General features: G+C 38.1%; 1 protein-coding gene across 1 annotated transcript in view; it reads right to left on the reverse strand.

Annotated features, from left to right (window-relative positions):
• The window catches only part of LOC139456098 (PR domain zinc finger protein 14-like), a 39,228-nt gene extending 25,491 nt beyond the window's left edge, over window positions 1-13,737 (reverse strand). Inside the window, exon 1 of the mRNA XM_071237622.1 lies at window positions 13,679-13,737. Coding sequence (XP_071093723.1) covers window positions 13,679-13,737 — 59 coding nt within the window. The remainder of the gene's footprint in view (window positions 1-13,678) is intronic.
• Between the last annotated feature and the right edge of the window lie 760 nt (window positions 13,738-14,497).

A 14,497-nucleotide genomic window follows, 5' to 3' on the forward strand; every position in this document is an offset into this window, starting at 1 on the left:
CGTACAGATGAGTATTATTTAGTTCGTGCCTCATCTTTTATTCATGCTATCAAATCTACTCCATACTGCACCTGTTGGCGAATGGATCTCTCAGCTTAAAAGTCCCCGCCCTACGTGATGAAAATCCCTGTTCAGGGTCCGTGTACAGGTAATAGGGCCCTCATCGAAGATAAAGCAATTTCCGTGCCTGCAGCCCAACATTTGCGCCAAGTGGAATCATAAATTGTATTGCAATTCGCAAAGCCTGCGTTGTAATTGTCATCAGCGCTGCAGCCCTCTCAGTCGGTGTTCGGATTAAGAGCTATTATACAATACAAATGTTTCTCATCTCACCTATAATCGAATTAAAGGCCCATTTAGTGTGCTGCCTGCCACCCCTCGCCAACTTCCCGTCCCGTCATGATTGTTGAATCGCGTAAAGTGTACGAAGGACATAGTAATCCAGCCCTTGGCACAACGCGCGCCTCATCAGTAGGAAAACCACTCAAGCGCATCCACAGAGTGCCGGACAAACCATCAAAGCAAATATCTGTGCTTCCTTCTCGACCAAGATTCTGTCTATTCTCCACGGTCCGTCGTCAATTAAGGTAGTACGGACTGAGGAAAATGTCTAATTAGGATGCTCATTTACTGCCAGTTTGATACATACAGAAATTAGAGGTTACAGAAAAAAAGTTTGAAGTAATCTTACTTGGGATGTCATACAGAGAGAGAGAGAGAGAGAGAGAGAGAGAGAGAGAGAGAGAGAGAGAGAGAGAGAGAGAGAGAGAGAGAGAGAGAGAGAGAGAGAGAGATGGTCCGTCGTACATATCACACGCTATATAATATAGTACTGTGATCGTGTAACATCCGAACCAGTTTATTACTTCCGTGTCATCGAAACGGTATTATTCAATAAGAGAACATCAGAGATACTAAACATGTTTAGTTTCAGGCATTCACTCTCCAGAGAATCCCATTAACCATTCGGTACCCGTACAAAATTTATTTTATTTTTTCCCAATGACATATATTTCCAATGGCAATTCCGAATCAATCTGTTCAAAGTGTTCGACTTTGTGAGGGAGACGCTCTTGGCAACATTAGAATTCCCTTCCTATACATGAATATAACCCAATATATTCCCAATAGCTGAATGTTTAGCCATGGTTCCTCAAAAACGTATTTAATACTACCTTTATATATTATCTCACCTAAGTATATCAACACGAGTCGATAAATGTTTAAAACTCCGAGGCAGAGTGAGATTCTATTTATCGTCCAAAATCATTCTTCCTACTTTTTTCTGTTTGTAATTACGAAATAAACGACGATTGGGAGTTGTTATCGTACAATAAAACACTTCAGGGAGAATAAACATTGAGGGGTGCAGTTCCGAGTGGTTTATTCTCCCTGCAGTGATTTCTTGTGTGATAAACAACTCCCATTCGTCGTTTATTTCTTATATGAGATATCAACATTATGTACAGCATCTTTGAGGATGATGATAAAATGTACAAGCTTTAAAAATATTTACCTAACTTTTGATAAGGATGACTCCCTGAATAGGATCCGACCTCCGAAATGTCGGACAAGTCCATTTTACGAACAGGTGGGTGAAGTAGGGTATTTCCCGCATATTCTCACAATCCTCGCGTCGATTACCTGTACCTTCTCTCCTAATACCGATTGTCATGTCTCTCCCACTTATGGATGTGATCGTTCGGCTATTGCGTTGCCTACCTACATCTTTGGGGAACAAATCATTAGACACTTCCCTCTCAAAAATAACGTCGTCCAATATATGACATCACTATGACATCATCAAGTTGCGGGCGCATTTTCGAACCTCCAGAAATGACGTCATGATAGAACAATGTTTTATCGTGAAATAAACCACACTTTAAACCATCTTACATACAGCAATAATCGGTGCCGTTGGAGCAAAACGTACAGCTAACCAGCTTCAGTGGCAGAGTGATTAGTGATGACATTAGATTGTGACGTCATGGTAGCGATAACGTCACAATGGTCTGCAAAGCATTGTGATCAATTTCTCTGAATGCTCACCTAAGCGATATCTCTCGTGGAATCCACAGTTTTTGATGATAAATTAAACTATTTCACATTTTTGCATATACCTCAGGAGCACGATATGCGTTGAGAATAACGGACAAGGTATATATTGAATATATGCCTGAATGTTTTCATGTAAACTTAAAGCAACAGTACATGGTTTCAGATTGTCGACCACTAGTGAGTATCATGCTGGAACTTCCAAATGGAACCGACGGAGCAAAGTCATAAATATCCAATACCATCATTTTAAAAACGTTTTTCAGATGTGCTGTCATAATTTCGCTGCAGCTCAAACTCTTGAAACTGATAGACAGAAGTACGTATTTATTCCAAGACACCAGAGACTTTGTAAAATATGCAGTATTGGTTGAAAATGATGAAATGTTTTTAATGCGCAAAACCATGATATACCCTGGCCATCAGTATATAACTAAGATATGTGTTGAACATGGGTAGCCAAATATTTCATGGAAAGGTCGTTAATATTATCCATCTAACAAATCCCATCTGTGCTTCTACCCACAGCAACAGATGAAAGAACAATTTGTGTTTTTCGGATATTTCCTTAATAAATGTGATCCGTTCCTTAGAGGCATTACCTGTCGCATTTAAGAAACAAAATTTTAAAAATGCATCATGGGAGCATAACCCACGGGCTAATCGGCCAATATGGGTTTTAAAGAGTTGCGCGCATTCAGTCTAATGCCAAAGTTTTCGCGTTTCCAGCCAGTATGCCTATACATCAACTCGACACCCAGTGGCTGGAGATTTGGCCACGATGCCAGGCGCCATGTTTCTCGCGACCACCTATTGATATCCTATTAATTAGGAGGAACAAACATTCGTGTTACTTAAAAAATTGAAGAAGTTCTCTATAAAGGAATATTGTTTTACCAATACCTCTTCAAATATGGATACAATCCGGTTATTAATTCATGAAAACTGTTTTGATTTAAATCAAACTTCTCACGGCGAAGTACGTGCAGAGTCAACTAGCATGAAGGTGCTCGCCTGAAATACCTCGGACTCTGACGCTTATTACATATCACCACGACCATCGACAGCGGATCGCGGAGATGTAAAATTATGTGCTTTGTTTAAATTTTAATGTATTCAAACATTATAAGGTATTCTAATAATGAGAAATATTTTACTTTGTGGGAAAAATTAGAATATTTGCAATTGCATGCTAATCAAACATGGGAATAAAATCATATATCATGCACACGACATTAACACAATAACACAGTATCGACAATTTGAGATTTTTTTTATTGTTACAAAACAGATCATCACAATCCGCCCCGTGAAAACTTTGCAGCTATATATTTCATCGCTGCTACTCCTGAACAAATCGTTAGAAGAACGCGGTTTGTTTACATTTTTTTCGAATTGTTAACATGTAAAATAATTAGTTTGTAATATATGTTATAATGCGCTAGACACGTCTCAATGGCCACCAATGAAAGACGGTAGTTAGACTAAATGTACCGTGCTGTTTCACGCTGTGGCCAAGTTTGCAAGCATTTTTTAATTTACTGACTATCACTCAGAGATTAAACATTTATTTTAATATGAAGGATTTCTATTAAATTGTACGTATGACCATTGCAATGCAACATGTGTTAGTTATGAATACTGCGGGTTTAAAATTATAATATTTCAATTAACTAGCGGAGACTGTTGCGTTTAGCGTGAAAAAATGCTGTCCAGCAGTCTTGTGCGGCGCTTGTTGGCGGAAGGCACGCGTGACACACCAGCGCTCATTAAAAGCGGGTAACGTATCATATTGTCGTGCTTTAGGCTTTTTTAGTACATATAAAAATGTTAAAACAATTGTAACTGGTGTTGTTTCTGGGTGAAATATCTTCCGTCAGCTGTGACGTTACAACATCAAAATAATCTATAAGTTAAATTACATCAGCAGGTGATTATAATTTAATATCATGTATATCGTCACAATAGAAATTCGTTCGATCAGAACGGATGAAATGATTGCGGTCTTACGCTCGCGTTGGCGCATATTATTGATAGGCATAAAGCAGTGGGCAAACAGACATGTTTAATATAATAAACACATCCCTATAGCGTTGTCATTCTGGTCTTTTGTGTAACTTTAGTATTATACTCTCCCTTGTACTCATTTGTGGTTTTAGGGAAAAAGTGTTATTTGATAAAACATTACCCATAATCATGTGAATCGCTTATCCGGACATTTATTACAGTCCGGACAAACGAGGTTACATTGTACATCAAAATGTCGTAACATAAATAGTCAATGAGTTTGTGAATATTGTTTAACGCCGCAGTCATGAATATTTCATCTATCGCACGGCGGCATTTTCTGATTGGTCAATGGCAAACGCACACTGTGAAGGAGACGATTATGTGCAGCTCTTCTCCAGAAGAAAAGTAAATGTGAACCGAATATATATCATAAGCGTCTAAAACTGTTTGAATAAAATTAAGCGTTATCTTTTAACAAAAATCGAGACTTGAAAAAAATTACACGTTTCATAGTTCAACTTACCAATAAAGTGTAACCATTTAGATGCACGTTATTATTATCTTTATTATACTTTCCGTCTTCATTTTACGAAAGTACCGCTGTTTGGGAAAATATGAGCTCAAATTTCAAGCATATCTGTTCTCCAATGTCAGTGCATGGAGTTTTTCTCATTGGCGATTTTTTTTGTAGCAGTGTTGCTTAAACGTTCCTGAAATATTTATACCGAGTTTGCCCTTCGTTAAAGAAGTAATACCTATCGTTATGTAATTACGCAATGCAAAGTTGACAAAATATATATATATATTGGCGATGGCACATACAGCTTAATCTTTTCAGTCTAAAACGACTAATTATACAAAGGGTTTAAAATATCTAAAATCGTATTAACGATATTCAGTGCTCTCTGTGGAGGACGACAAAGTGACATGTCAAACTGTCATTTTTCGTTTACTAAATTGCCATGAAATATTTATCCGTACTCTCGTGGTTTAAAGAGAACTGCCTGTTTCTGTTTCCGACAAAAGAAAGGCAGAGTTTACGAATATAGTCATGCGTCTTCTCGTAATACATCGATCAGGGGGGTAGATCTAAGTGGTGGGTCAGTTATACAAAGATTATGAATAACGCAAGGATTTGTCAAAGTCTTAGACACAGCGTGTAAACCACATCAATGTGGACAAATGGACTCACCCAGCGTGGCGAGGTTCGCGCGCGTTCATGTGAAGCGCATCGCAGGTGGGTAATAGGGATCTGCGTTGCGCGTTGTGAACACGTGACCAACTCGCGTGGCTCGAGACGATCAGAATAATATCTTTGTGTTAACTTTGGACACACCCGAACAATATCCGAAAATCTTAATCTGATAGAATTATTCATTCGCTTCTCATCCCCGATACCCTAACAGTAAAGGTAGGGGTGAGACCGGGTGACTATGAAAATACTACCCCCTTCATTATTATATATTCCAGGTGTTAAAACGCATCATTCATTACAGGTGTTTAATGTACGACCGGCTAAAGTAGAGGGGGTTGTAATATGGGGGATGTACCTGAATGAACGCCCAAGTTGTTTCTTGGTCTCAAATATTGATGATTAGGGCCAACTATGCTAACCACAAACTTAATAGAACAATAGGATCAAAGGAGCGTCAACTAGGTGTGTATCTCGGCTTGAGTGAATTGTGAGTTATAAACTTGAGAACAGTTAGAATTGGTTTTTGTGTGGACAAACCATATGGTCAAGGGTAGGGAAGGACGGGGTAGCTTAGTGTTAAAGCGTTGGCTAGTTACAAATGTACTCTGCAGTCCGGGGTTCGATTCTGGTGTGCTCCCGCGGGTTATGGCGATGATGTTGCCATTAGCAGCCTGCTAAATCACTCATCACAGAAGTCAAATGCAGAGAAATATTCAGCGTTATGTAAAGCACATGGACAGCTAATATAATGATGTTAAGGAATGAAGAAAATTCTACGGCGGTGTTCTGATGGCAAAACAGACATAATATATCATAAATTCCTTTTAACAAGCGATACAAGTTTATTTTTTGTAATAAAATGAAATACATTCTAGAAAGTAAGTTATACGACTGACCATATTCGATTTGCAAACGTCTTTAAAAAATATGGACAATTGCAAATGGAATGTTTTCAGTGGTATAAATTACTTTTAAAAAAAGGACAATTTCAAATGCAATGAGATCAGTTGTATAAATTACTTTACAAAATAAAGACGATTTCAAAGGGATTTTGGCCAGTGGTATAATAGCTGTAAAGAGTAAGAAACATTAAAGTCCAAAGTCCAAAGGACGATTTCAAATGCAATGTGATCAGTGGTATAGATTACTTAAAAAATGTGGTCAGTATAAATAATCTTTTTTTAGAAAAGGACGATTTCAAATTGAATATGAGCAGTGGTATAAATAACTTTACAAAATAAGGACGATTTCAAATGGAATATGAGCAGTGGTATAAATAACTTTACAAAATAAGGACGATTTCAAATGCAATGTGATCAGTGGTATAGATTACTTTAAAAATGTGGTCAGTATAAATAATCTTTTTTTAGAAAAGGACGATTTCAAATTGAATATGAGCAGTGGTATAAATAACTTTACAAAATAAGGACGATTTCAAATTGAATATGAGCAGTGGTATAAATAACTTTACAAAATAAGGACATTTTCAAATGGAATGTGGTCAGTATAAATTACTTTCAAAATGAAACAGGCGGAATGAAATGTACTGAATTATATACGTCACTGCTAGATAATTAATACGACATTGGCCTAAGTAAAGGAGAGAACATCGAGTAGACGGCCACTGGTTGGAAGTTTAAAGACTACATAGCAGTAGCAGATGTACCCGTAGGTCTTCCATGAATCTTTTAGCATAAACATACCACAAGTATATGATGTGAGAGAATTCAAACCACTGATGGGGATGATTATGATAAAATAAAATGAGAGTGGTATTTGATGGTTCAAAAGAGCTGACAAGGGCGGAGTATGTATGAAACTTTGTAAAAAGCGACATTTAAAGTTAGTGAAGTTTACAAACCGGTAATTCAAAGTATAAAAAGTTTAAACATTTACTCATGTGTGAGTATTATATTTCATGATAAACACTATACCTAATGGAAAACTGGACCAAGTCACGCATCCAATAAACCATCATGACAACTATTGCCATTTTTGTGGAATAAAAAATCAGGTTGTCATGACAACGTTTTCCAACGATCCCCCTTGCACTGGATATCACGTTGCTTTCTTTGAAGGGTTTTATAGCGTTTGTTTATACAGTTTAATCCAATTAAAGTATTATACTAAAGCAGCACCTTCTGAAACTGTTATCAAAAGCAAGAGGGTCATATTTGTTCTTGAAGCAGCTTAACCAAACACAAGGTATTAGATATGGCCGATGACGCAATAACTGAAGCATGAATATAAGCATCCCTAGCATCTGTCCCAACATCAGCGATGCTTGAACCTCCCAACTGTACGGTACTGTATTTTAGGCTTATGATTAGGTACATAACGAGACCAAATTAATGGCTGCTTTTCAAGTCATTCTGTATTTGGTAGCATTCGTCAGATTTTATTCTGTAGCTGGTTTTACGTCTCGCAACATGTAATATTTACTGATTAATTCATCTGTCAGCCCTTTTCTGCAGAAAGTAATTAAAGAGAAAGAAATAGTGACTTGTCACCAAAACTCTACGTAGTTCAGATGTCATTGCCTAAATAAAATGTGATTAATATAATTAATAAAGTATCCTCAAGCCCACATATTTAGGATATAATTGACAACGATGATATTCAGTCTCCATTCTAGATGATAGTTCTTACTGTACTTGAAGCATGTTTTAAACAATAACAAATCTTCATTGAAAACAGCGCGTAGTTTATATCATTTATGAAATGTTTGATAAACGTCATATGAAACAATTCTTATTATATTAGTATAAATAAAGAAATTATATACAATGTATCTGACAAAAATCACGAAAACTGTGAATAATTATCCAATTGTTATAATATTAAATGCCTATTTCGAGAAGATATGAAGATATAAATGGGATTATGCATGCTACGTTACACTTCACATTATCCCCTTAAACAGGAGCCCGTTTGTTTCACTGCCTTCCTTGCGAGCATCAACGACCGTCGCCATTGCACATAATGAACACTGGCTTCAGCGGTGTTTTCAACTGACTTGAGTTGACTTGTAACAAGCGGGGAGATGAATGATTTAATCACCGACCTTACGAGTGTGAAGTGTATGAAAGGTCATCAATTAAGGACCGTTACGCGTAGTTAAATTTGTAAATTGACATAATTTGTTTTGGTATTTACAGAAATCCAATCTGTTGTCTTCATATGTCGACATTCCGCTCGAAAAGAACCATTTAAAGGGTGTGTTGATAAACATGATATCTTTTCCTTTACAAATGACACATTGAAATAAGAGTTCAAATATATGTAGACACGAAATAAACTATTTCTTTTAGAAAGTTTTAGGTCAAATTCACAAACACACGTAAAGAAAAATCACAAACACATTTAAACCGGGTTTTTCTAGACAATTGTAATTAAATGTCGGCCTCATTAAGTTGAGTCATCATTTCTTATGGCGGGGGAACCAATCGGTGTAACAGATCACCCCCGAAATCAAAATCTTGTATAAAATATAAATAGTTCGATACAGGATCCCTGGAGTGTAAAGGAACCTTAAGTATCCCAGAGAAGGTTAAGGGGGTTAGAATGGGATGCTAGAGAAGACAGGAGGGTTGGAATGGGATGCGAGAGAAGACAAAGGTGTAAGAATGGGATACCAGAGAAGATAAGGGGTTGGGATGGGATGCGAAAAAAGACAAGGGGGTTAGAATGGGATGCTAGAGAAGACAAAGGTGTTAGAATGGGATGTCAGAGAAGACAGGGGGTTAGAATGGGTTGCTAGAAAAGACAAAGGCGTTAGAATGGGATGTCAGAGAAGACAGGGGGTTAGAATGGGATGCTAGAGAAGACAAGGGGGTTAGAATGGGATGCTAGAGAAGACAGGGGGGTTAGAATGGGTTGCTAGAGAAGACAAAGGGGTTAGAATGGGATGTCATAGAAGACAGGGGGTTAGAATGGGATGCTAGAAAAGACAAAGGCGTTAGAATGGGATGTAAGAGAAGACAAGGGGGTTAGAATGGGACGCTAGATAAGACAAGGGTGTTAGAATGGGATGTCAGAGAAGACAAGGGGGTTAGAATGGTGTGTCAGAGAAGACAAGGGGGTTAGAATGGGACGTTAGAGAAGACAAGGGGGTTATATATTGGGACGTTAGAGAAGACAAGGGGGTTAGAATGGGACGTTAGAGAAGACAAGGGTGTTAGAATGGGGTGCTAGAGAAGACAAGGGTGTTAGAATGGGATGTCAGAGAAGACAAGGGGGTTAGAATGGTGTGTCAGAGAAGACAAGGGGGTTAGAATGGGACGTTAGAGAAGACAAGGGGGTTATATATTGGGACGTTAGAGAAGACAAGGGGGTTAGAATGGGACGTTAGAGAAGACAAGGGGGTTAGAATGGGGTGCTAGAGAAGACAAGGGGGTTGGAATGGGATGTCAGAGAATACAAGGGGGTTAGAATAGGACGCTAGAGAAGACAAGGGGGTTAGAATGGGGTGCTACAGAAGACAAGGGGGTTAGAATGGGACGTTAGAGAAGACAAGGGGGTTAGAATGGGACGTTAGAGAAGACAAGGGGGTTAGAATAGGACGTTAGAGAAGACAAGGGGGTTAGAATAGGACGTTAGAGAAGACAAGGGGGTTAGAATAGGACGCTAGAGAAGACAAGGGGGTTAGAATAGGACGTTAGAGAAGACAAGGGGGTTAGAATAGGACGCTAGGGAAGACAAGGGGGTTAGAATGGGATGCTAGAGAGGGAAGGGGGTTAGAATGGGACGCTAGAGCTGACAAGACGGTATAATGGCGACGTTTCTTATTAAGAAATATATAATAATCTCGGGTTTGCAAGAGAGACGAGGATTCGAGTTAAAATATCTCTAAGGTCACAACATCTAAACAATTTACGCTACGATGCACTTATATATATATGTTACTGTTTACAGAAATTATCAGATATAAATGTATGTATGTTCACGATATATCAGGAAATCAATCTCTCCTACACATTTATCACAGGATGCATACCTATTGAGACGAAATATCTCCTCTATCTCAGTGACTTACCTAGCACAAACATCTCGTGTCTGTATCTCCTCTATCTCAGTGACATGCCCAACACAAACATCTTGTGTCTCTATCTCCTCTATCTCAGTGACATACCCAGCACAAACATCTCGTGTCTCTATCTCAGTGACATACCCAGCACACACGTCTCGTGTCTCTATCTCAGTGACATACCCAGCATAAACATCTCGTGTCTCTATCTCCTCTATCTCAGTGACATACCCAGCACACAATCTCGTGTCTCTATTGCAGTGACATACCCAGCACAAAAGTCTCATGTTTCTATCTCAGTGACATACCCAGCACAAACATCTCGTGTCTCTATCTCCTCTATCTCATTGACATACCCAGCACACAATCTCGTGTCTCTATCGCAGTGACATACCCAGCACACAATCTCGTGTCTCTATCTCAGTGACATACCCAGCACAAACATCTCGTGTCTCTATCTCAGTGACATACCCAGCAAACACGTCTCGTGTCTCTATCTCCTCTATCTCAGTGACATACCCAGCACAAACATCTCGTGTCTCTATCTCAGTGACATACCCAGCACACACGTCTCGTGTCTCTATCTCAGTGACATACCCTGCATAAACATCTCGTGTCTCTATCTCCTCTATCTCAGTGACATACCAAGCACAAACATCTCGTGCCTCTATCTCCTCTATCTCAGTGACATACCCAGCACAAACATCTCGTGCCTCTATCTCCTCTATACATGTAATACCCCCATTCTTTGCTTTGAGAATTTAAGATTATCTGAATACTTGTTTTCCGATATGTCAGTGTACGACTTTTAACCACGATCAAATGCACTTAGGTAATGTAATACAATTCTTGTTTGACAATAGTGGGCCTAACATGAAACTTGATATGATGACAATTTAGAGAAGCACAAAGCCCCTACTGCTTGTGCTGTAGAGTACTCGCGTGTAACACTGGGATACAAGGACCCGGTACTCGCGTGTAACGTGGGGATACAAGGATGTATTATGCATGAAGGCATTACAAACACCCGCAGCAGCTGGGGCAAGGTATTAAACACTTCTCCACACTCTTTAACAAGATAAACCTCTCCACTATTCCATCATTAATAGCATTTGGACATGTATTCTTCTATGTTTGTACTATGCCATTTAATCTCGGTTTATTTCATTTTGACCTTTTTATTGCAACATTAATATCTTGTATTCTTTCACTATTATTATGTAGAACATATTTATTATATTTTTGTATTTCATTTCCATTCTAATCACATAAAACGTTTCATACATACATATTTTGTCTTCTTACAGAATTGTTATTTAGATAAAATTATTTTTTTATTGTGTTTCATTTCGAATCTTGTTATATCAATCGTTTTATTTGAAAAATACCTAATGTACCGTATATTTCTCAATATAATGACGTGGAACGTATTTACTTCAATGTTATGATATGTCATTTTATCAAATCATATATGATTTTGTATCTGATAAAACATATATTAATCTTGATTTAATTGTAATAGGAATAGGAATTATCAGTGAATTCGATTGTTTCACCTATAAAATTAAGGTTGTAACAAATATTACATTATATTTCTCATTTTTGCTGTGTTGATTTTAAATCAGCAGAATTCCAGCAACAATATTTGTGATGATTTGCAAAGTCTGGTCACGTCCTAACCCTTACAAAACATATCATATATACGTATTAATATCATTAAGTCGCCACTTGTGGGCCGGTTATATCTTGAAGCATATTGATCATGCTAAAGAACCAATAACGCCTCTCGGAACAATAGATGAATTTATTTTCTGTTAAAAAGAACCACGTATTCCCAGAGAGGACATTCCTCTGCCGGCGTTGATGGAAGAAGGATGATGCACTGACACAAACGCTGAGCGTTTATCATGTATAACTTCACACCAAGATGTCTCCTTTTAATAGTTTGAACGTATTTCAGGGAGAATCGTGGGGATATGTGTAAGTTAAAAGTTAAAGTACCTTCTGCTGCAGATTGAACACATATAGGACTACAACCACAACGTATGCTTCAACAACTGCACAGTTGCCGTACATTCACAAGTATGTCTGCGGTTGTTAGAGAAGGAATTACTACTACTACTACTACTACTACTACTGCTGCTGCTGCTGCTGCTACTACTACTACTATGAACATTTAACTGTTGTAGATGTTAATTTCTTTGATACACATACAATGACAACCGTTTTAAATAATGTCGACACAAAAACATGTTTACACATACATCGCAATTTGACAATGGATGTTTCAAAACCATGGATTAAGCGTAATATAAATGGTCCTATTATTATTATAATTATTATAATAATGATGATGATGATGATGATAATAATAATAATAATAATAATAATAATATTATTATTATTATTATTATTATTTACAGATCCAAATACAAAATGCAGCAAAGAGGGTTTGGGTGATCCTGGCACAGTCAGGCTGGTTAGGCTCATCATCAGCTCAGGACCCTTGTCCCCTATACACGCAGCCCAGACAGCGAATTGGACTTCTCCCAGGAAGCGCTGCCTAGACAAACCCACCCAGAACTTTTCGAAGAATGTGAAGACTCCCCAACACTGCAGCCGTCTGCATTGCCCAGACTGTCAGAAGGGCTGTATTCCTGGTAGCAAACCCGGGTACTCTCCCAATGTCAGTCAAGAGACTGGGAGGTACCAAACCTAAGGCACCGAGAACAATGGGGAGCCTGACAACTAGGGATGCAGGCGTGACATTTCAAAAGCGATGTTTGCATATTTGCCATGTTTTTCCTCAATCTTGTCAATCACATTACTGTCAAAAGGGTTATTATTATTATTATCATTATTATTATTATTTAAAAAATAGGACAAAATCACCAGAACACAATGCGGTATTTCTGTAGTTATCAGTGCAGCACATGATCCAGCACCATATAAACCTGTTAAATACGGTTATTGAATAGGGTGTTTATCAAGAGAATACACATCAAATATTCTCCTTGATTCGTAATTATTCAGGATATTACAGGATAAAAAAAATTTTGGAAATGAGTATGTGACGTTTTGATAGCTGTTGGTTGTGACGATCGCACAGCACACAGCCCCCACCACGCCTCTTCTCAGGCATGTTGCGCGCGGATTGTCGCGTGCCATGCACGTGCTGGCGGTAATAGCCCTACCGCTTCACCATCTCAATATAAGCTAAACGTCCAAATTTTATCCCTCCTCAATCTAAATTTAAAAAAAACGCGCGTGAAAATTTAAAAAATTATAATTACAAAGCTCAGTCATGATTATGGCTCATAAATGTGTTTTTACACGATTGTTTAAAAAAATCAATAATACATATTTTGAATTAAAGATGTAAATTCACTTACCCCTGGAAGCCTACGAATGGAGGGGGTCGGGGTACGAGGGTCGGTCGCCAAGTTTCCATGCTGGGCGATGAAACACTCAGTAGCGCCACTGATCACAAATGGCACTGCTTTAAGCGACATCGAATCAAAAATTAACTTCCCATGTTTATATCGCGCTCGTTCCTCGCCACGCGCATGCGCAATGCCTCTTTGATATTGGTTACATTTTTCAAGGGGAGGAGCTGAGAGCGACAGGACAGTAGCTGCCGTTGAGGCATATCTGGTGATGATATCGACACTAGAGCCGCCCCACAGCAGCGCGGTATGGGTGTAGGATTATGTGTTGACGTACGGGAATCACCTTTAAGAAGAATTATTCAAATCCTTTCATGACTAGATAGCGTTTGGAAGAACAGAGGTGATAATTTAATTTTGATAGCGTCATATCAGTCCTTTATGCTTATCTTGTGGTAGAAGAAAGTTGATAGAAGTAAATTCACAGAATAATAGATAAAGCAAAATCGATGATTGTTTTAAGATAGGATTTTTTGTCCGATTACGGTGGGTTTTTTTTACGATAGAGATTAGCTTAGTAGAAACGGGGAAGATATGGAATTGTTTGGTAAGATTTCATAATTCAAACACGAGAGAAATATCAATATTTTTGTTCTAGTTCGAATGCAGAGATACAATCTGGAATAAACTCACAGACAAAGTGTACGTAATTGATAAGAGTTTATTGTAATATTATATATCTTCAAAGGGATTTTCCAAAGATAGATTAATAGGCGTATGATATTGACACATGGTTACACACTGGAATAGTTTTTATTGTATGAT

The sequence above is a fragment of the Haliotis cracherodii genome, unplaced genomic scaffold, assembly GCF_022045235.1.
Source record: "Haliotis cracherodii isolate W230 unplaced genomic scaffold, xgHalCrac1.p SCAF_11, whole genome shotgun sequence".
Classification (NCBI taxonomy): Eukaryota; Metazoa; Mollusca; class Gastropoda; order Lepetellida; family Haliotidae; genus Haliotis; species Haliotis cracherodii.